This window comes from Phalacrocorax carbo, chromosome 7, assembly GCF_963921805.1.
Source record: "Phalacrocorax carbo chromosome 7, bPhaCar2.1, whole genome shotgun sequence".
Lineage (NCBI taxonomy): Eukaryota > Metazoa > Chordata > Aves > Suliformes > Phalacrocoracidae > Phalacrocorax > Phalacrocorax carbo.
Genome location: NC_087519.1, coordinates 16,869,478 through 16,890,040, shown reverse-complemented (window position 1 = coordinate 16,890,040; position 20,563 = coordinate 16,869,478). Strand labels below are relative to the sequence as shown.

At 41.2% G+C, this 20,563-nt stretch overlaps 1 protein-coding gene across 1 annotated transcript in view; it reads right to left on the bottom strand.

Moving 5' to 3' along the window:
* CHRFAM7A (CHRNA7 (exons 5-10) and FAM7A (exons A-E) fusion) overlaps positions 1-18,948 on the bottom strand; it is a 53,090-nt gene extending 34,142 nt beyond the window's left edge. The window contains exons 1-2 of the mRNA XM_064456546.1: positions 18,818-18,948; positions 17,516-17,655 (exon numbers count right to left, since the gene is read on the bottom strand). Coding sequence (XP_064312616.1) covers positions 17,516-17,655; positions 18,818-18,872 — 195 coding nt within the window. The 5' untranslated portion in view covers positions 18,873-18,948. The remainder of the gene's footprint in view (positions 1-17,515; positions 17,656-18,817) is intronic.
* Between the last annotated feature and the right edge of the window lie 1,615 nt (positions 18,949-20,563).

Below are 20,563 nucleotides of genomic sequence, written 5' to 3'. Positions count from 1 at the left end.
CACTTCAAAGCCAAATTCAGCCCTGAGGCACCTTCACTACTAGGATGACATCTGACTGTGTGACTTTCTCACCTTCCAACTCAGACTTTCTCTGCCTCTTTCAGACTTTTAGGTATAAACTATTGCAGCTGTGCTTGGCATTTAGCTAAATATCTCCTGTAGCATTAAGGTGAGTTTTGCAGTTAAACCTCTGAAATCCAGCCTGAAGATGTCTTCGTTGTTTTGTGCGCTTCTTGATCTTTGATTTAATTTCCTCTAGATATTTTTTTACTCAAAGAATTAAAACATTAAGGCAAACCAAAATGTGAGTAGATAAAGTGAAATCTGAAAAGAAAACTTCTATTGAGCTTTTAGTTTAGTAGATTTGTGATGGATGGCATATGAATTGCTCTTCATTCTCTCTACATGCTGAAGGTCCTTGTGAAATAGAGAACTACTCTGTACAATTGCTCCTGACTGGGGAAAGCTGAGTTTTATTACTGAAGATAACACAGACTGGCAGAGACTGCTGCCACTATCGGGTTTTATTTTTTAAGAAGCTGACTTTGGACTGTACATTCAAAAAGGAGCAAGGCAATAAATGGCTATTCTGGGACTAACTGAAGTACTTAGAGTTATATGGGAAATAGAGTTTTCTTGTAGGGACACCCTCTCCTCACTCTGTCTCCCCGGCCCCTGCTTTCACTTGTGATACAGTGAGTAAAGTTTATTGAAGTTCCCTAAATCTCTAACCAGGAACAATGCAGAGCAAATCTTTGGCATATTCCCAACACAGTCTGCTGTCCTAAGTACTTTTGATAATCTTGAAGGAGAGAGTGCAGTACCACTCCCAGATGCAGTGACAGTTCCTCTGTTTCCTATCTGACTTTAAAAAATCAGCCTCTTCACATCATGTGAACGGTACAGCAGAGCTGAACAAGATCCTGCGCTAGAATGTACAGCTGAAAAAGAGAATGCAGCTGAAGAGTATGTGTGAAAGAGTTGAATCATCCATGCAAACTGTTCAGGCCTTTTATACAGACTGTTGTATATATTGGCTCGATTTTATAAACAAATTTACAAATATGTGTAGGAGAGGGCCACTGTTAATCTAGTGAAGTTTCCTGCATGAGACAGGTGGGATTAAGGTTTGACTCTGCTTCTCATTCTATTTATTTATTGTTCTTGTTTGTTTTAGAACCATGACCTACATTCAGTGATTCCTCTGTCTGCTCATATTTACTAGAACTATTTCTTGTACAAATTAAGGAGTGGGCCACACTTACTAGAAATAATGGTGGACAACCCAAACATTCCAGCTAAAGCTACCTCTCTTTAGCAGATAGTGCTCTGTGACAGCCAAGACCTCACCTTGCTATTCAATTCTGTGCAGGTTCTCACCTTCAATGTATGACCTATCTTCATAAATGTTTACTTAATCAGAGTGTAATGTTTAAAGTTCAAGATATGGAAGATGTATTTCAAAGCAATATCTACTTATGCCATCTTCCTTGGAAATGCACACATCCAGTCTGGCTGACATATACACATGTAATGCCATTTTCTGTACCACCTGGGCTGTGGTGTAAAACAGTGCCAGCAGTACATAAAGCTAACCAGCTATGCTGTACTGGGTCTAACTTTTGAATATTACTCTTATGGCATAAGCCACTTAGTATTTGTAGAGCATTTTCCTGTATTGACAGTTTTGTAAACATGTCCCTTTCATCAGGAACATGTGAAATTGTTCAGAATTGTTTTGGGTTTTTTTATTGAATTATTATAAATGAGTAGAAAATCAACAAATGCTTTTTAAAAAAGTACTTCCTTCTAACCTACAAGCACATTATTTTCAGCAAATTAAACACAAGGAAAACGGTGCCCAGCTACAAATAACAATGCAACAGTGCCAAATGAATACTTTACAGTACTGCTACGAAACTATTGCATAGCATTACAGATTTCAGCACTGTAATAAATACCCTTCATGGTGCAGTTTTTGCACACAGTTATACAGCTCAATGTGTAGGAGCTTAGACTACCACATCTGCTGATATTACTTCCAGATGTTTGCATGTAAAAACAAGGACAAGCAGAAGAGACATGCAGAAATAACGCGGAGTGTTAACACAAATGGAAACAAGCATCTGCTGTTGCGTGCAGAGGGGATCTTGGGATAGGGTATGCAGAGGCACAAGCTTTAGCCATGGTGAAGCCCGTTATGGTGAGCTCCTAGTTTCATGTAGTAGAAACTGCAATAGGATGGTCTGCAAGTCCGTGGGCAACACTGGTGAGAAACAGCATCCAGCAGCTGGGAGGAAGGGAATGGGAGAGGAGGAAAGGAACCCTCCTGGTGTGAGTGGTGGAAAGATGCCCTGAGCATTAGGCTAGCTACAGTTCTGGTCTGTGTTTAACACTTCAGCTAGCACATATTTAGTACAAGGTTTGCTATGCACTTACTGACAGTTACAATTCAGACTTAGTGACTGTAGAGCTTGACCTACATGTAAGTCTAAAAAAATTTGGATTTTCAGGTATGTGTTCTGCATGGGTATTAAAGCCTGGTGTTTACCTGTCCCATGCACTGCTCAGGTGTGCAAGGAGAGAAACAAGAGAGTGAGGAAGTAAGCCTGAATACAGCAGACAAGTATGCTTCTTCTTGTAGCTAAAGTTCTGTGAAAATTTTAAATGTTTCTAAAATTAAAATGCTAAAATGTTAATAAAGCATTCTGTGCTGCTAGCATAGGAGTAGATGCTCATTTTTGGCCATTTGAATATCTTCGTTTTTTTCTTTAAAATAAAAATTAGAAAAAACGTCATTTGAACTTTACCTGGGTTAAGGTTGAGTTTGGAGTGTGAGATGAAGACTCTGATTGCTTTGCTTAAACTTAATTCAGCTGAAATTCGAGGGGAGTGTGGGTGTTTTGTTTGGGGGGGTTTTGTTGTTTTGGGTTTTTTTGTCTCTTGTGTGCTCTATTTTGCAAGTCTGAAAAACCTACCAGTGGTTTCTCCACACCAACTTATCTTACATGCTTTTGCAAGAAGCATTTGCTCTCTCCCCAACTACTTATCTTGCTTTAAAAGAAACGTGGAGTTTGCTCAGAACATACAGAGGTCTTCCCAGATGGATGCAAGTCTCACACAGCAGAAAACAGAAAGAGCATAGAAGAGCCATCTTAACTCTGGGCCAAGCATCTGTGTGAGGAGCCTTCTTAAAATGTGGGAATGTGTTTCTGTTCCATATACACTCTGACAAGGTCTGACAGTTGTGTTTATTATTGACTATAATAGGGCTTTTTCCTGGTAGTGGGCTCGAGATGTATTTTCACTGACTTTCACAGAAAAGAAGTGATCATAAATATATGTAAGAGCTTCACGATGCACGATTTCTGTTACCATGGGGACATAATTGTAATAGCAGTCTTTTTTTTTTCTTAGTACATCATTGTTAACAAGAGATTGTATTTAGATTTGAACACATTCATCTTTGCAAGGACAAGCAGGGATCAGGTGTATGAAATGAGCAGAGTACAGCATAGCTAATAACAGATTTTAGTGCATCTTGTGTGAAAAAATATTCTTCTGAAGAACAAGAGGGGGAGGTTGCATTTTCTCAAGTTATCTTATGAATTCCCATGATTCACTGTAGGTTTCACTCAGTTCAGTTATTAAATATAGCATAGAACTTAAAGTGCTGTTACATTTATTGCAAGTATGTGAAGTATAGTGTGTTGTTGCTTTATTACAAATAATGCTTGATTCTATTGTATTCCAGAGCAGACTCCCATTGAGAGGATTGAACCCTGAATTAGTGTTAAATACTGGCTCTAGGTGCTGATTATCATTGCCAGTCTGACACAAATAGGCATCCCAGCTCCAAACGCATGCTGGGATCTGGGAATTACCAACCATTCCACAGGCTAAGAGGGAATAATGGAGCCCCCATAGCTGCACTCCTTGATTTATTTGCCTAGAGGTTAGCTGCAAAACACAAAAGCTGAAAGGTCAGGCTGTTACACCCACATGTACCAGTAATGCCAGGACAGCATTATATCAAAAGATTTTACTCTATTTTTGTTCTTGCCAATCAACTTTAAGTCATATTTGACTTTTTATTAAGCCTTGCTCCTCAAAACATTCCTAAGTCATATAGAAATGCAGTTATAGGCATGTATATTCAGCAAACTGAAGTGGAAGGAAAGCGGATGATTTGTTCAAGGAGAGAAGAGAAAGTTATGGAAGAACAAGGAGCTGAACACAAAGCTGTCTCTGGCACACAGCTCCAGCAACAGCCTGCTGCTGGCATTCTTCTATTTTTGTGAATAACAGCAACAGAAATTTCCACACCTGACCAGAGCATGTTGTCCAAGTTTTAGCATCAGTTCACATGCTGAAACTGCAGAACCTTTGAGGAACAGCAGAGCCACAAAGATGGAGGCATCTGACTAGGACACAACCATGAGGAATAGCTCTGTCCACTACAAATGGACAGAGTTAAAGCCAACTTCAGAGCACCAGTTATCAAAGTACCATTACTTATCCCAGATAGTCTCCCTAACTATACTATCTTATCTCCATCTTTCCAAGTGTCGGCAAATTAAGCAAGAAGGAGTAACTCCAAAATTTCTGTGATACATAACATAATCCATTATCCTTGATGTCTTGGGGTCTCTGTTCGATCTAGGATACAGCACAAACATCACCATGGCAATTAAAAAATTCCCTGGGGAAGGGTATAGTACAAAATACATTGCTCATCCTGCTGAATGTCTCTGCAGCTCTTGATACAGAAGTATTATAAAGACACCTTAATAACTCAGGAAGATAAGATGAATCAACATTACAGAAATTCTAGTTATTCCTTACCCTGCATCCTCTGAGGGACAGGTTTGAGTGTCTTCTCTTACAGGGTCTTCATTTTCAACTTTCCCTAAAAAACCATATAGTCCCCACTTCTCTTTAATGCCTGTAAAGAATCACTGACAAAGGTACTGGGAAACCGTGAGCTTAGCTGAGAGGAATATATTAATGAAAATCAACTCTGTGTGTCTGTCTTCACAAATGCAACAAGCATCATGACTGAAATGTCAGAACACCTACACAGTCCTTCAGGCTGCTGTTTTCTGCAACACAAAAAAGAACATTTCTGTCTGGCAGGGTCAGAGTTGGTGTGAGCACTCCAAAATTCATAAAAATGCTTATTTGAATTTCTTAAGCTTAGTGAGGGGTTCAATCAAACTTACCAGTGCTCATTATTTTTTCTGTCTTCATTCCTGCATTTAGTAGCACTGGTGGTAGTGGGTAAAAGGCCTGCTTCTTTCCTCTCAAATACTTAACCAACACAACTGTGTAGTTAGTTGCTGAGTGTCCATAATTACTATGGAGATGCCAACCACAGAAATATGTTAATACTCACAGCTGAACACAGAAAACAAGCCAATAAAAGTCCAAAGTAGTAGTGCTGTATAATTAAACACATGCGTGGGTCCACCAACACGGTGGATCTGCACACAGTTATCAAGTATTCTGGCTACTCCACTATGAGGATCATATAAACAATATGGAGACATGATTATAGGACATGCAAATATGGCTTCACATCACTACCAGAGGATTTTGGAGAGATGAACTGGATAAATATCATATTTTTATGTTGCTGCCAGTGAGCAGCAACATGGCTTCATGCCATGCTCCTAACACTTCCCAATTAGCTGTTGTTGAAGCCAGTGTTAACAGCCTTTCCTTTTTTATAAATCAAATTCTAGTTTCAGATAACAGGCATGAACATGCAAGCATAAGCGAGGGTTACAACTGAATATATATTTACTTGAGGCTTCTTCTGGTTATTCTTGGAAAATAATCCTTTTAGTTTTGAATAAATTAATTCAAAATAAATTAGTTGGCACATTAAAAATAAACTATTTAAGTAATTAAAATTCTAAGTGAATTTTAAAAGATTTCTTTTTCTATGTAAGCACTTGTACATATATGCTCCCTGCTGCCAACCCATCATGAGATTTTCCTTTTTTTTTCTCCCCCTTTTTTGTAACTCAGAGATATATTTAGACTGGGAATGGTTGGATTGTTTAGTAGTCTATTCAGATGAACGTGTTGAGGAGTTCAGGAGAAACTGTAGAAATCACATCTGTATCATCTAAATTTGAAGTAATTAACATTTGAATGTTTCTATGTTAATACACTGTTCGTAGATAGAAAAGTGTTTGCTTGCAATCCATTGACAAGACCTTTTTCAACCACTGTCAGCACTATCAGATTTGTAAATGACTGAAAACTTTTTACAGTATGTGCTTTTCTGAGAGAAAAGCAAGCACTGTATCTGCACATGTCTGAGAATACAGCCCTGAAATGAAACAGAGAACAGAAACAGAATACCACCTACTCAATTGTTCTGGAGCCACAGCCCATCAGGACTACTATTTAAAACTATTAAACCACAACTGGTAATTTATTCTAGTCCCCAAGCTCCTCTGGTAACACAGTTGCTCCCAAGGATGGTGTTTAAGATTAGGTGCATTGCTTTAGCAGCATGTCCTGCTTTCCCTTGCCATCATCCCTGAAATTGCTATAGCACTTTTCCTGCCAACTTGTGGACCGACACAGATCACATTACAGGAGCAGGGCAGAGCCTGTGATGGTTAGGTGTGGCCTGCTTTTCCCCAGATAATTAATCGAGCCCACATAATCTTCCCACAGCACTTCCAGAAGCCTTCACAGAAAATAAATGGGTCCAGCAAGAACAACCACCTACATTTGAACTCCTTCCTCACTGCGCACTGACACTGCAGTCAGAGGCAAATCAAAGCCAAGTCAACTCCCATTTTTATGTGCGCAGTAAAACAGGCTTTCCCAAGAAGCACCAGATTTATATAGCACGTAATTAGTCTGTGTGTGCACCAAAACCACAGCAGACAAGCAGAGAGACTAGGCTGCACACAGTGCACCAGCTCATGCCACGGCTAGGACCAAACCTGCAGGTCTCCCAGGCTCGTCCCTGGGAGCAGGGGAGTAATTTATCAGGCAAAGAAGGTTTAACAATGCTGATCTAATGCTTTACTTGTACTTTATGGAGCCAGATCCTCAGCCAATGCAGATCAGAGTAGCTGCACTACCCAAGGAGAAGAACATTGCTAAAGAAAAATATGGGGCTTTCAAACATTTCATATAAATTTCCATCCATATTGGTCAAAACATTGGATATAAACTTGGGTATTAAGCAGTGACATGATGTATTGTCTAGTACTTGAATATGACAGAAATACTGTCATTTTAACTGTAATTTATATAGTCTTTTTTTTTAAGAGGAACAATTCTGAATATTACAGAGAAATTATTCATTTCAGTCCCCAAACCTCTGAGAATTAAAAGCTTTGTAAAAGAACAAGTACTAGTTGGCCAGGCCTGACTCCCAGAGTTTTTTAAACACACACAGTTTTGTGCTGTAATTTTGTTTTATTAGCTGATTACTGAGGACTAGTAATAATTACTAGGTGATATGACTTTGTAAATTCTGTTGTTGTAGTTAGAGGTCCTGTGTAAAATGTGAAAGTTTTATGTTCTGGTCCCTGTACTCTGCAGCAATCTGTCACAACAGAATATATTTTTAGGACCTTAATCATACTTTTCAGAGTGAGAATGCGATATTTCTTGATCACAGCTGGCATACTTGTAGATATCTACTCACTTTTAAGTTAATGGGGCATCCATGCCAATGTAGTTACAAAACAAAGAAATGAAGTACTGAGCTTTCATGATTCATGCTGATTAATTATATCACAAAGGATAAGAAAGATATTAGAGAAACTGCTTTGCTTTACTCATATTAAAACCAAACAAACAGAAATACCCCAACTGATTTGCTTTACAATTCCAAAGACACCTCCTGTGGAACCAGAAAGTAGACCAGAAGTTCTAATGTTCACAGAGAATGAACATCTCTAATGTCCTCCAGTTAACTATTATCACGAGGGTTTTTTATAGCCTTTAGTCAATCCTTTTTTCCTTCCTGCAAACTGCCTAAATTAGTTTAAATTCATTGCTTCTCATTCCATCCTACAGAATATAGACTGGGTTTAAAATATCTTTCCTGATCTAACACTCTTTGAGAAGACTAGGTAAAAGAAAGATGCTGAAGGAAAAAATAGTTTTAAAAGCCAGAAGATATTTAGAAGCATAGGAAAAATGGACAAATATCACAGAAATAAGGTTGCAGTTTCTCTTACTATATCAGCATCTCACCACAGTAGAGTAGGGAGAAGTGTTGTCTGCTTGTTTAACTAGACCAATTATCAGAATATTTTAGACTGTTATTTGGAAAGATCTGTTCTTCATATTTCATGGGGTGGCAGAATACTCTGTTTCCTGTTATAATCCAGTAACTTTCATAGGTATTAAACTAACTAAAAATATTGGAAAGCATATCCTAGCACTGTTCCAGTTTTCTAAACTTTCAGATATAAATCATGGTAGAATGGAAATGGCTGCAAGATGAAAGTGAAAATGGTTTCTTCTTTTAGGACAGAGGGAATAAAGATCAAGCAGCAAAGTGAGAGGAAAATAAAGCTTGGAGAGACAACTTCTAATGTTCACAAAAGAATGCTAAATATTTAAAGAATAATGCAGATTTGATGAACTACTGCCACAACAATTGTTTGCAAAGAGGCTGCTGAGGTCTGATAAACAGCTTAGGAACTTCTTTAGTGCCATTGCTCAATGAGCCTCTTGATTTGGTTGTTTTATTTGGCTTTCCAGATTATTTCTTTTTTTGGTGGTGGAGATGTTTGTTTTATAGTCTGTTTCTTTACAGAAGCTGCTCTGCTTCTTTGAATGACAGTATAATTTTCTTTTTCAAATTTCAAGATATTTCATATTACTATCTTGCGTGGTGGGTCCAGGGTATTTGACTGCAAATACTGAGTTGCAGACTCTTATGCAGCAGCTTTGCTAATCGCTGTATGTAAGTCATTGAAGTCAACTGTATCACTTACATTGTGTAAAATAAAACAAGGACAGAAGCCCTTGAATATATAAATCTAAGTCATCCAAGTAACCAAGGGCAATGTAGGATGAGCAAACCAAACTGACTGAGTTCAAATAAACATAGAAAAGTTTGCATGCTTTCATTTTTCCTTTGGTCTGCACAAGTGAGTTGAACAGCCTAAAGGAACAGGATTTCTTTTCAGATTCTGCTGCTGCTCACTACATACAAACAACTATTCAGCACTTTTCTTTCCCCTAACCAGAAATTTTTAAAAAAAAAAAAGGGAGAAACTGGAACATAAGCAAAAACTGTTGTGTAGTAAATTATTTAATTAGCTAATAAACATCTGGAGGAACCATGAAAGATTCCTGACTAAATGGTGTTATGCAACATAAGTAAGAGCTTGAATATTCATGCAGATAAATAACTAAATTTGATTTCTTCAATAAATTATTAAATGTTGATTCTTCTGCTAGTAAAAAAATATTATGAGTTGACAAAATGGACACATTCTTACCCACAAAATGTTTGTCACAGTAAGTCTTGCTACATAGTTATGCAAAAAATTGATACAGCTAACTGGGCAGTCCCAGAGGCACTGGCGCAAGCCAAAGGGGTAGGAACATGAGGCCAGAAGTTAGTAAGATCATCTCTTTGAGCAGCAGAGATCAGCTTAGGACACTCACAAAATGGTGCCCCAAATTCCACATAGAAAGTTGGTATGAAGCCTAGATTCAAACCAGAAAGCCCCAGAACATAGAAGTGTTTTCAACAATTGCAGAGTAAAATTGCTGAAATCCTTTAGAAAAATCTAAAACATATTAATAAAAACTAATATCAGAAAGCCATTGGTCTGATCGCAATGCAATAATTCTTCTAGTCTTAACTTTAGCATTTTTATGTTAAAGGGTTTTTTAACACTGTCTTGTACACTTCAACACTTATGAATGATTCTGATGTTAAAAGACTCTAGTCTATCAAAATATAATTAGTTCATAAACATTTTGGAACAAAGATGATCTTTTCAGCTGTGCTTACATATCATCTAGCACAGGGAGAGTTGGACTGTGCCTACAATTATAGTTGATGGAATGATAAAAATAATACAAATATCTGCCCTCATACAGAGGCAGTACTGACCTGTCTTTGGTTCCAGTTAAGAAAACACTTAGGCATCAAACTCATCCAAATCCAACCAAAGTGGTCTGTGCAGTGGGTGGGGAAGTGGCTGACAGGCCGCACCCAAAGGGTGGTAGTAAATAGATCCTTTTCAAAATGGCAACCTGTCACTAGTGGAGTACCCCAGGGATTGATATTGGGCCCAATGTTATTCAACATCTTTATAAGTGATCTGGATAACAGCATCAAGTGTAGCCTGATGAAGTTTGCTGATGACACCAAGTTGAGGAGGGAAGCAGACACTCCAGAAGGGAGAGCTGCTCTGCAGGGAGATCTGGATAGGCCAGAGGAGCGGGCCAGCAAGAACCTTATGAAGTTCAACAAGGACAGGCGTAAGATCATGCACCTGGGAAAACATAATCCAGGAGTGCAGTACAGACTGGGATCCACCTGGCTAGAGAGCAGCTCTGTGGAAAGGGACCTGGGTCCTGGTGGACAGGAAGCTCAACATGAGCGAACAGTGTGCTGCTGCGGCCAAGAAGGCCAACAGGATACTGGGTTGCAATAAAAAGGGCATCGCCAGCAGAGAGAAAGAAGTCACCATACCACTCTACTCAGTGCTTGTCAGGCCACACCTGGAGTACTGTGTACAGTTCTGGTGCCCGCTATACAAAAAGGACGTGGACAGGCTGGAAGGGGTCCAGAGAAGGGCCACCAAGATGATCAAAGGATTGGGAAGCCTGCCATATGAGGATAGGCTGGGAGAACTGGGTTTGTTCAGCCTTGAGAAAAGGAGGCTCAGAGGGAATCTCATCACTGTATACGAGTACTTAAGGGATACCTACAAAGAAGATGGAGACTCCCTTTTTACACGGAGTCACGTGGAGAGGACAAGGGGGAATGGACACAAATTGCTCTTGGAGAGATTCTGATTGGACACCAGAGGGAAATTTTTCACAGTGAGGACAGTCAACCATTGGAATAATCTCCCCAGGGAAGTGGTTGACTCTGCCACATTGGACACTTTCAAGAGTCGTCTGGACAGGGTACTGGGCCATCTTGTCTAGACTGCGCTCTTCCTGGAAAGGTTGGACTAGATGATCCCTGAGGTCCCTTCCAGCCTGTGATTCTGTGAAAGCCTCCAGAGGATGAATTATTTCCAGTGCATCCAAATATTTCTTAAAATGTAGTACTCAAAATTTTATATAATTTAGGCTTTGAAAAAAACATGAATCTAATCAGGTCAAACCAATCCTCCTATTGTATTTTTACACCAAGACAATGTTAAATTCTAGTTTTGCCCTCAGTATTCTCTAAGCCCCTCCCAAACTTATGTCATCTGCCAATTTAATAAAAATATCACTTATTGCATCTTCCAGGTGAAATGACATTAAAACACTGACTCAGTATAGATTCCTTGGGAATATCACCATGTAACTAAATCTCACCATTTTGACAGTGAACCATTGACAACTACTCTAAGATTTTTCTAACCAGTTCTGCCAGGGTTTACAAAGGCCATATTTTCTAGCTTTCTGCAAAGAATGTTATTCAAAAAGGCTTTATTAAAGCCAAAATATGTACCTTGCTGTAAATAGTCAAGAAATCTGGTATACTTCAACAAAAGTATCTTTATGCCATGTACACAATTTTTTTGAGGAAGGAAGGGTGCCTCAAGTTTCTAGAAGTGGTTTTTAGTGTTTTTCCCCAAGTTGGAACATGGGAAGTTCTGCTTAGATGCTAGGAAAACGAGTCTACCATGATGATAGTTGAATACTGAAACAGGTTGTCCTTCCACTTTGTGGAAGTGTTCAGCGCTTGACTGGACACAGTCCTGAGTAATGTGATCTATTTAGACATATTTGGAGCAGGCAGGAGGGTGGGCTACATGACCTCTTGAAGCCCCCTCCAAACTAAAATAATACTGTAGGGTTCTTCTACTTGTTTAGATAGCAGTAAAAATTGACTTTGAACTATCACTGTTTATCTCTATGTATTCCAGTTCTTCATGCCCATGTCTCTAAGCAGTAATTTGCATTGCAAATGTATGATCACTTTGCATTAATTTCTATGGTTTCATCTTCTGACTTGGGAATGGAATTCCCTCAGACATGTTTCTCTTAATTGTGTTAACTTACAGTAGAAACAAGTATGTCTACTGTAAAAATGTCAGGCTAGGCACAAAACTAATACCTTCGTAATCACTATATTTGTTTTTCTGTGCCACTGACTGTTCTGCGTGGGATGTATCAGAGTATGAACAGCACTGCTGCTGTGTTTGTTCCTAGTGTTCATGCTAAACCAATAGGTAGCAGCTGAATATTCTCCTCCAATGCTGTTATTGGGATGGATGTTATAAGAGAAAATAAAAAAATGTTAGAAATGTTTGCCTCTACATAGTGGTGGCTGTCATTTTATCCAGTGTGGAAATTATATAATATCAGCATAGTTCAAGGATCTCTTTCTCAAAAATGCATATGCTGGGAAGTTTTTCCTACGCATAAGTTAGGTTCATACTCCACGCCAACACTGAAATACTAGACAGGCAGAGGCCAAAGACTAGCTTTCTGTGCAGGTAGTAGGGTTTCCATGAGGTGAGATGTAGAGAAAAATAAGTACTTTCTCTACATCGTGTTCCTTACATTTTTTTACATTGTACTGAAGTATGACCTTGACCAAATATAAACATCCATTAACCCCTCTTCCTCTCCAGCCACTAAGGTATGCAGATACCCTTAGTATTTGTCTGTTAAGATTTTTCTTCTGTGCTTATTCTTAAATTTGCTTTTGTTTTCCTAGGTCATATATTTCCAAACATTTTCTAATTCAGATCCAGAGAGATGTTCAATATACATTGCTTTCCTGCAAGGAGTTCTGAAACAAGATTTCAGCAAATCAGAGAGGAGGAAGTAAGTTATTTTTCATTTCTTTCATGTAATTGCTTGGCATTTCTCATTTCAAGAAAATTGAAACAAATAATTATAAAATGCAAAAGAAACCTCTTATTCCATCTTGTGATATTATAATAACTCAAATGTTCTTGAAAAGCACTTCAGGCCAGTTGGCTATCTCCACTTTGTTTTCACTTCAGGATGATTTAATTGCAAGATTGTTTGCAAAAGCTTAAAAGCAGTGATTTTTCTGTGAAGGAATATAGAGATAAGGTGAACTGAAAGATACCTAGGATCTCTCTCTTGAAAATTCTTACTAACTTGATACAGAAGGGTTTTGTTAATCTTCTCCTTTCAAACCTCTTTCCTTCTGTTTCACCCCCGATCCTCTTTCACCTTAATTCTACCTTTCTTCCAAACTCATTTGCTGTCTCTCGGGTCTACTGTGAATTCCCACTTCTCCTCTAAGCACTCTCTCAGTTTCCTAGCTCTTCTCTTCATTTGTGTGTCCCCAAACTATATTTTTCTCATGCTGCCACTGTTTTCTCTCCCCATTTAGCAACACTTTGTATAATTTACCATGCCAGCTTGCATTCTCATTAGACAGTTCATTAACTCTATTTTCTAGTGGACTAAACTAAGTTGGAGCAATTGGCACTTATGCGTCCCTCATTATGTAGTCCTGATACTAGCATGCATATTAATATGCAATACCAATAAAAAGAAAAACATCTGCAAGAATAGGATAGAAATAATTGCTAGTTTTAGAAGGAAAGGGTTAAACTAAAAATCTAAGGTAGAAACATCCACTGTCTTTGAAAAAGATTTCATATGGAGTATCCCCTTTCCTGTCAGCAAAGTCAGAGTGGAATGGAAGAGACTTCAAGTAAGGAATAGCAGCAGCCAGGATCCAGCCTGCCTCAATCTCTTCTGGCAGGGATTTGACAGGTCTGCTCTGGATAGGTCTAACTCCTGGTACAGGTGGTGTCAGCTGGGAAGCTGTTAATATGAATATATTAACTACAGGAAAGTATGATGGTGACATGTTTTGTTTCTAGCTTGTTGAGCCAGTAATTGTTATTGCAAGTAGCTGTCATTCCTGCCAGCATTTGCTTCTTGTTGACAATGAAGAAAACATATTTGTTTTATAGTGTGAAGCTTAGTTTACTTCATGGTTGGTTTCTTTCTTTGCCTGTCAATCCCAGATCTCTGAGAAAGAAATACAGTCAGTTTTATTGCCAGTAGAATAAGCTGTAACTAAACTGCCAGTACAAAAACTATGGCTTCTTACTGATTATGAAGGGATTATATTAGCCAAGACTGCCAGTCATTGACTATACCCAGACTGGCTAGTGATCTGTGGATATTTGCCCTTCAGTTTATATGGTTTTTAATGAAACTTGACAACTCCAGAGAAATTAACCCTGTGAAGTTGACAGCCTGCTGGCCTTCAGCCATTGCATCTCCAACAGCCAACTGTTCATACAGTAGTCAAGGACATGGTTATAGCCATGTCAGGAGTGTGGGGAAGAGAGCACCCCACTATTAACTCATAGAAATGCAAATGAAACATTCACAATATAGATGCAATTTAAGTAGGAAAAAGGTCTTCTGGGCATTCAGCTTATTCTATTCAGGAAATGTTTTTGATGACATAAAGAATGCTTCTATGAGCTGTTTAATTGCTATAAGGGTTTGGCCATACAACAAACCTTTCCCAGTGGTTACTACTTAAAAACACATTAGCTTAACATATTCAGGCCAAATGTGTCTATATAAGTGACACCAGAAGTGCAATTTCTGAAAGCTGGGGAAAAAATTGGTCTGTTCACAGACCTGTTCTATTTTGGAACAGAGTACTTTTTCAAGCTCTGTGGTTCTGAAATAATTCTGAAATTAACTGTATGCAGTGTAGTGCCAACAATAACAAAACCAATCAAAGAAAAAACCCAGAGCATCAGAGTTTTTATCCTGGTTTTCAAAATAAATCGAGCAGTAGAGAAGTGTTTCCTGAATGCACAGCTGTACAAAAAAGAGTTGTACAAAAATCCTTTGAAGGGAACTATATTGTCCCATACCAAAGCAGATGTTCCTTCAGTAGCTGTGAGAAGGCACATACTGCAGCAGGAACTCATTTCCCAAAAGGGAGCTACAGAAGAAGGCCTTGTAAGCTTAAGTCCGTGGTTGGAAAGGCATTTCATTGAAGCCTGAAGCTCCTCAATTGGAGCACCTCATACTGTGCTGAGTTCTGCAGAGATACATTAAAATGTGGAGTTTTGTTCAGGTCTTCTGTTTGAACAGGCCTTGAACAGACCAGCAAAGCTTTCCTGAACAAATTGGCCTGTTGCTACCAAAGATAAATATCTAACTAAAGCCAGAGATACACAGAGTGTATAGCTACAACTGAAGACTCTAGCCAGTATCAGCTGCTGCAGAAGCCACTAAGGGGCCTGATGCACTGGAAAGACTAGCAAGACCAAAGCTCCATCACACAGACAATACGGGGCCAGAGAACCAAGTGGTTATTTCTGCCCTTTCCTCCACATTCCCTGCCATACATGGCAAGAGACCTGTGAAGGTTTGAGCCAGCAAGAGTAGCCCAGATGGGGACCTTCAGGCATTCAGCCCTTTGCAGCACTGTCTGTCCCATGCTGTCCTTTGCTCTCTTCATCTTCCTTCTCTCACTTTCATCTGACCTGCTCTGTCCTCATGACTCCACCTGACTCCCACTGCCCTTTGAATGCCTCTTTCTTTGTGTTATCTTGACACATTCTAAAGGAATTCAAATAGAAGATGATTGCTGAAATTATCCCTTATTAATACAGTATCATTTATTCCTTCTGTGTTGTTTCTCACTTCTATGCTTTTTCTGTTGTCTCTGATTGTCCAAAGGCATTCTTGCTTGCTTGTCTATTTAGACTGACTCTTTGTGCCAGCAGTCACCAAGTACTTGCGTCTGCAGAGTGTTCAGTGCGAGGAGATCCCCTTTTTTCAAAACCCCTAAGCCCACCCATAAAAAACATCATCAATAATAAAAACTTGCCCACATACAGTTAGTAGGATGTTAGTGTCATCTGTTATATCAGCCCACTGGTACACGCTTTCGTCTCATGTCAAAGTTTTGGTCTAATGCCTGGCTATCCTCTCCTAGCTCTCAGGTGCCCATGCAGTACAGCCACAGTCTGCATCAAGTTCAATCTGCCAGCACCTTTTGAAATTGTTGCACTCTACATAACACATATTCTTCCCTCACCATCATTCAAAGAATATATGACTCCATAGAGCTTCTGTTCTGCTCGTTGGTATTACATATATTAAAACTCAACTGCCATAGGTAAGGATAGAACTGACGTATTTTTTTCCTGTTGGCTTTAGTGGCACTAACATTGAAACAGCTGACTGCAACTGTCTACTCTCATTTTAGCAAATAGTAAATATCACAGTGGAAATATGCATCCTAGTTTTCACCTTAGGTCAAATAAACCTAGAACTTGCAAAAATGTGCATAGAAACTATGAGCATTTAAACCTGCAGAGTCCTCTCTGTGTGTGCTGACCTTTAGATACTAAATGAACAGTGTCTGGATTTTGGCAATCAGCAGCTTGTAAGGGAACAGAAAGCAAGCCATTTGTCATGAATAATCCCATTTTTCTTTTTTTTTAATTTTGTCATGCCTCAGACTTTAAGCATCTGATGGAAATATAATGGCATTTTGAGGTTAACTTCTAGTTTTAAGTAATTATGTTCTTTATTAGTGGCCATAGCTAGTTGAATTCAATAAAAATGAATACTGTAAACCCACTTACATGTAGAGTTTGATTTCTGTGCCACTGTGACACAGGGAAGCTTAAATTACTCATATCTGAACCCGTAAGATCCTACAGCGCATTTTACAAGCCTGCCAAGCACTGCAGCGGAGTTGATATACCAAACAACAGTGGTTGCAAATAGAGCAGCTAAAATTTAAGCATATAGAATGTAGCAATCTTGTCTAAATAAGAAATAATATAACTTAGATTTTGGCCAGGACACCTCCTTCCTCTCCCCCGTTCCCCCTTTCTCCAAAAATAAGGAGCTCTTTAGTGACTACCAGAAATCAAGAACTTTGGGTTTGCATATCCCCCCAAGACTACACTTCTTGTTAGTTCCAAGTACAGTTAAGGATTCAAAAGGCAAAGTGTGCAATTTGAGCTTCACTTTAAATATTTCATACTGCTAAGAAAATGGGGAAATACTGACCAGAGATCTAAGAAATAAGCAAACTTTACTTTTTTTACTTCTTTAAAAAGGCAGTCAAAATTTGGCATTGTATCTTGAATTATTTGTGCTTTCCAATGTCTTGCAGTCACAAAATCTCAAAATGGAGATTTGCTATCACACATCTCCATTATAGGAAGGGAAAATCCACCTTTTATTACTATTAAAGATATTTAAACTTATTTAAACTTAGTTATTAAAGTTATAAAAATAAACCACCTAAAGTCATTAAACTTATTTTAAAAAATCGTTTCCTAGGTTACAGACTCACCACATCCATGATCTGCATGAGGCTGAGAGTGAAATAGACAGTGAGTGGCTGGGAATCATTTGCAACTGGTCGCTCCAGAGGGTTGTAGTTTTTCAGCAGCTCCTTGTAAAGCTTTCTTTGGAACTCTCCTTGCAGGGACTCTTCAGGCAGAGGAATAAATACATAAATAATTAGGATTCTACACCAGAAAGTTAAAGCTAGGACATGCTCTTTTCCTGCTATCAGCCATTGTGTATCTATTATTTTACCTGCTGCATTCCCAGAAATTGTAATTGCCCCTGTAACTCATACAATTCAATTGCTACTACAACAAAATCTTACCACAAATGTATCACTCTTTCTTTTCATCCCAGCCTGTAAGGGGGATTCCCTCATTGGTAATTTCTTGGCTGCCCAGGACTGATAAATTCTAAATGCTGATGATGCTTTGTCAGCGTGTGCACCCCTTGGTCCAGCAGCAAAAAGTGATGAAGAGGAAATACTCTACCTCTATTTTGGCGCCTGTCTGGCACAGCTATAACCAGAGAGGCAGAACAGAAATACCGCAGACGGCATCGGCAAGGCAATAGGAGAAAAATGGCATTGCCATTCAGGTTAGACTGAATCCTGCTCTCAGACTGCTTCACATAGAGAACTCTTTGGGGCAAGTACTCTCTGTTTTGTTCTCTGTTCATGCAGCTATGAATAAAGTGGGGGTACAGGGTTCCTGGCAGAGGTGACTGGCACTACATTAATACACATGGTAACATTCAGGGATTTGTGTCCTTTTACACCTCATATCCGGGGGGTGGGGGGGAGTGTGATGTGTGTTATTCTGCCATTTTTCTGTGGAAGGAGAGGGAGCAGGTCCACATGGATGGAGCAGAGTACAACAGGGACAGAGGCAGTCTGAGAACCAAAGGAAATCTGGGTCAGGGTCGGAACAGGTTGCAAGCCCTGCCTGTCCCCACTCCAGACGGACTTTCCTCTTCCCTATTTTCTAGTCCTGAACTCCCCCCACAAAAAGCCATGGTCTCTGCCCTGAAGCAGCTGCCATTTAAGTGCTCTGACGGAGTTTCTCCCCCGTCCCCGCTGCCCTGTCCCTTCCCGGCCGCTCCCAGCGCTGGCAAGCCGACCCAGCGGACCGGGACGGAGGAGGGCCCCCAGCCGCAGCGACAGGACGCGGGGCGAGAGCTGGAGGGGCCGGGGACCCGCCGTGCCGTGGGGGATGCGGGGTGGCTGTTCCTGCCCCGCCGCCCCCCGCCCTGGTTGCCGGCGGGGCTCGGGCTGCCCGCAGCTCGCGGGACCACGCCGTTCACTCACCGCGCACAAGCCCCGCCGCCGCCAGCAGCCATACCGCCAGCTCCTGGAGGCCCATTCCGGGAGACCCAGCGCGGCGAGGGAAGGTAACAGCAGCAGCAGCTTCTCCCGCCGCCAAGCCCCACCAGCTCCGAGCGCAGCCGCGGACCGGGCCGCTGGGAGCTGCTAGCGCCCCGGGGACCTCCGGCAGCTCGGCCCCTTCCTGCACCCGCACCACAGCTCGCCCTCCGGCGCTGCCGGCTCTCGCGGAGCGGAGGGACGCTAACGGCCCGCCTCCGCGCCCTGCCTCTTCGCCTGATGGATTTTCCTCCCTTCCCTAATCCTGGAGCGTCCCTGGGCCAGAGGGGAGGGAACAAAGCCGCCCACAGACTGTCCCCAGAGCCCTGCGGTACGCTGGGAGAAGCGGCCCGGCATTATAGCCCGGAGAGTGGGGGCAGCCCCCTCCCCTACTGGGCAGCCGCAGCCCGCCCTGCTCCCGCGGGGCCTGTCCTCGGGGCCTGCCACTACCGCCCTCTCGCACCGGCTGCGGCTGGGCGCCGGCCGCTCCCCTGGGGACCGAGTCCCCAGGAGCCAAGGCTGCCCCGGCGGGACGGGGAGCCACCGCCCCCGGGCGCCGCGGGCAAGGCACTCTGCCCGCGCTAGCCAAAAAGCCAAAGGGCATGGGGTGGCTGAGGGCCGCGGAGCCGCCCCCCCCAGCTCCCTTCCCCTCCTTAGCCCAAGGGCTCTGTTCTCCTTTGCCATCATCAGCGGCTGTTGCTGGGAAAAGCGTGAATTAGTGCCGAGGGCTGCAGGGTGCCCTGATCCGCATGGCTGCTGCCTGGGGAGAGCCGGGCAGCAGGTGGGAAGACAGCCAGGATGGGGATCCAGGGCAGAGCCAGTCCCTGCTGGCCTTAGCCTGGAAATTGGCTTTGCTCACATTTTGGGCAAAATGGTGTTGCACACATGGCTGTTAAATCCCCAGCAGAGGTGCAGGGCTGAGGGCTCAGGTGCTAGACGTTTCATCCATATACGGGAAAAACAACCATGGCTGAGGGGCATTGTGCTTAGTGCTTAACAAACACATGACTGAGTAAAATGATGCCCAGGCTCCTGCCTGGTGTAGATATAATGCACCACAGTTGGAAAGCGGGCCTAGAAAATTGTGTGGTTCCCATTTGCAACTTTAAGCACATTTTTGAGGCCATGCATGGGTTATTTCTTTCAGTGCAAATCCCTGCCCTTCAAATCCAGTTGCTCCATTACATGAATGTCCTGGGCAGCTGCATTTAAGGGAGACTGGTATTGAAGTGTCCTTATTTGCAAGGGGTAGCTTGTTTTTCAGGTAATCCAGCAAACAGAAGTTTATTAGTCCATGTTAATTCTCAGCTTAAAAAGTCCAGGTAATCTCTTTTGGCTGAAGCACTGACCTAATTTATGTAGCCACTGTTTAAATATTTTAAAATGTTGAGCACAGACGAAACCGGGGGCAACCCAGGTAGCCCAGCACATTGGTGCATTGTGTTCCAGCAGTAAAATGCAGGAAGACCAAAACATTCCCCTTTTCAAATGAGCCAACATGCCACACAGCTTTACCAAGGCATAGTGGAAACCAGCAAGTGGCAATGGTAACTGTCTAAAAGCCAAGCCACAGCTAATGTAGGGGCATACACTGTCAGAGTTCTCAGCTGACAGTCCATCTAGGTTGCATTTATTATTACACATATTTGTTTTGTGGTGTGTTTTTTTAAATGTGAGATCTGGACCTTTTTG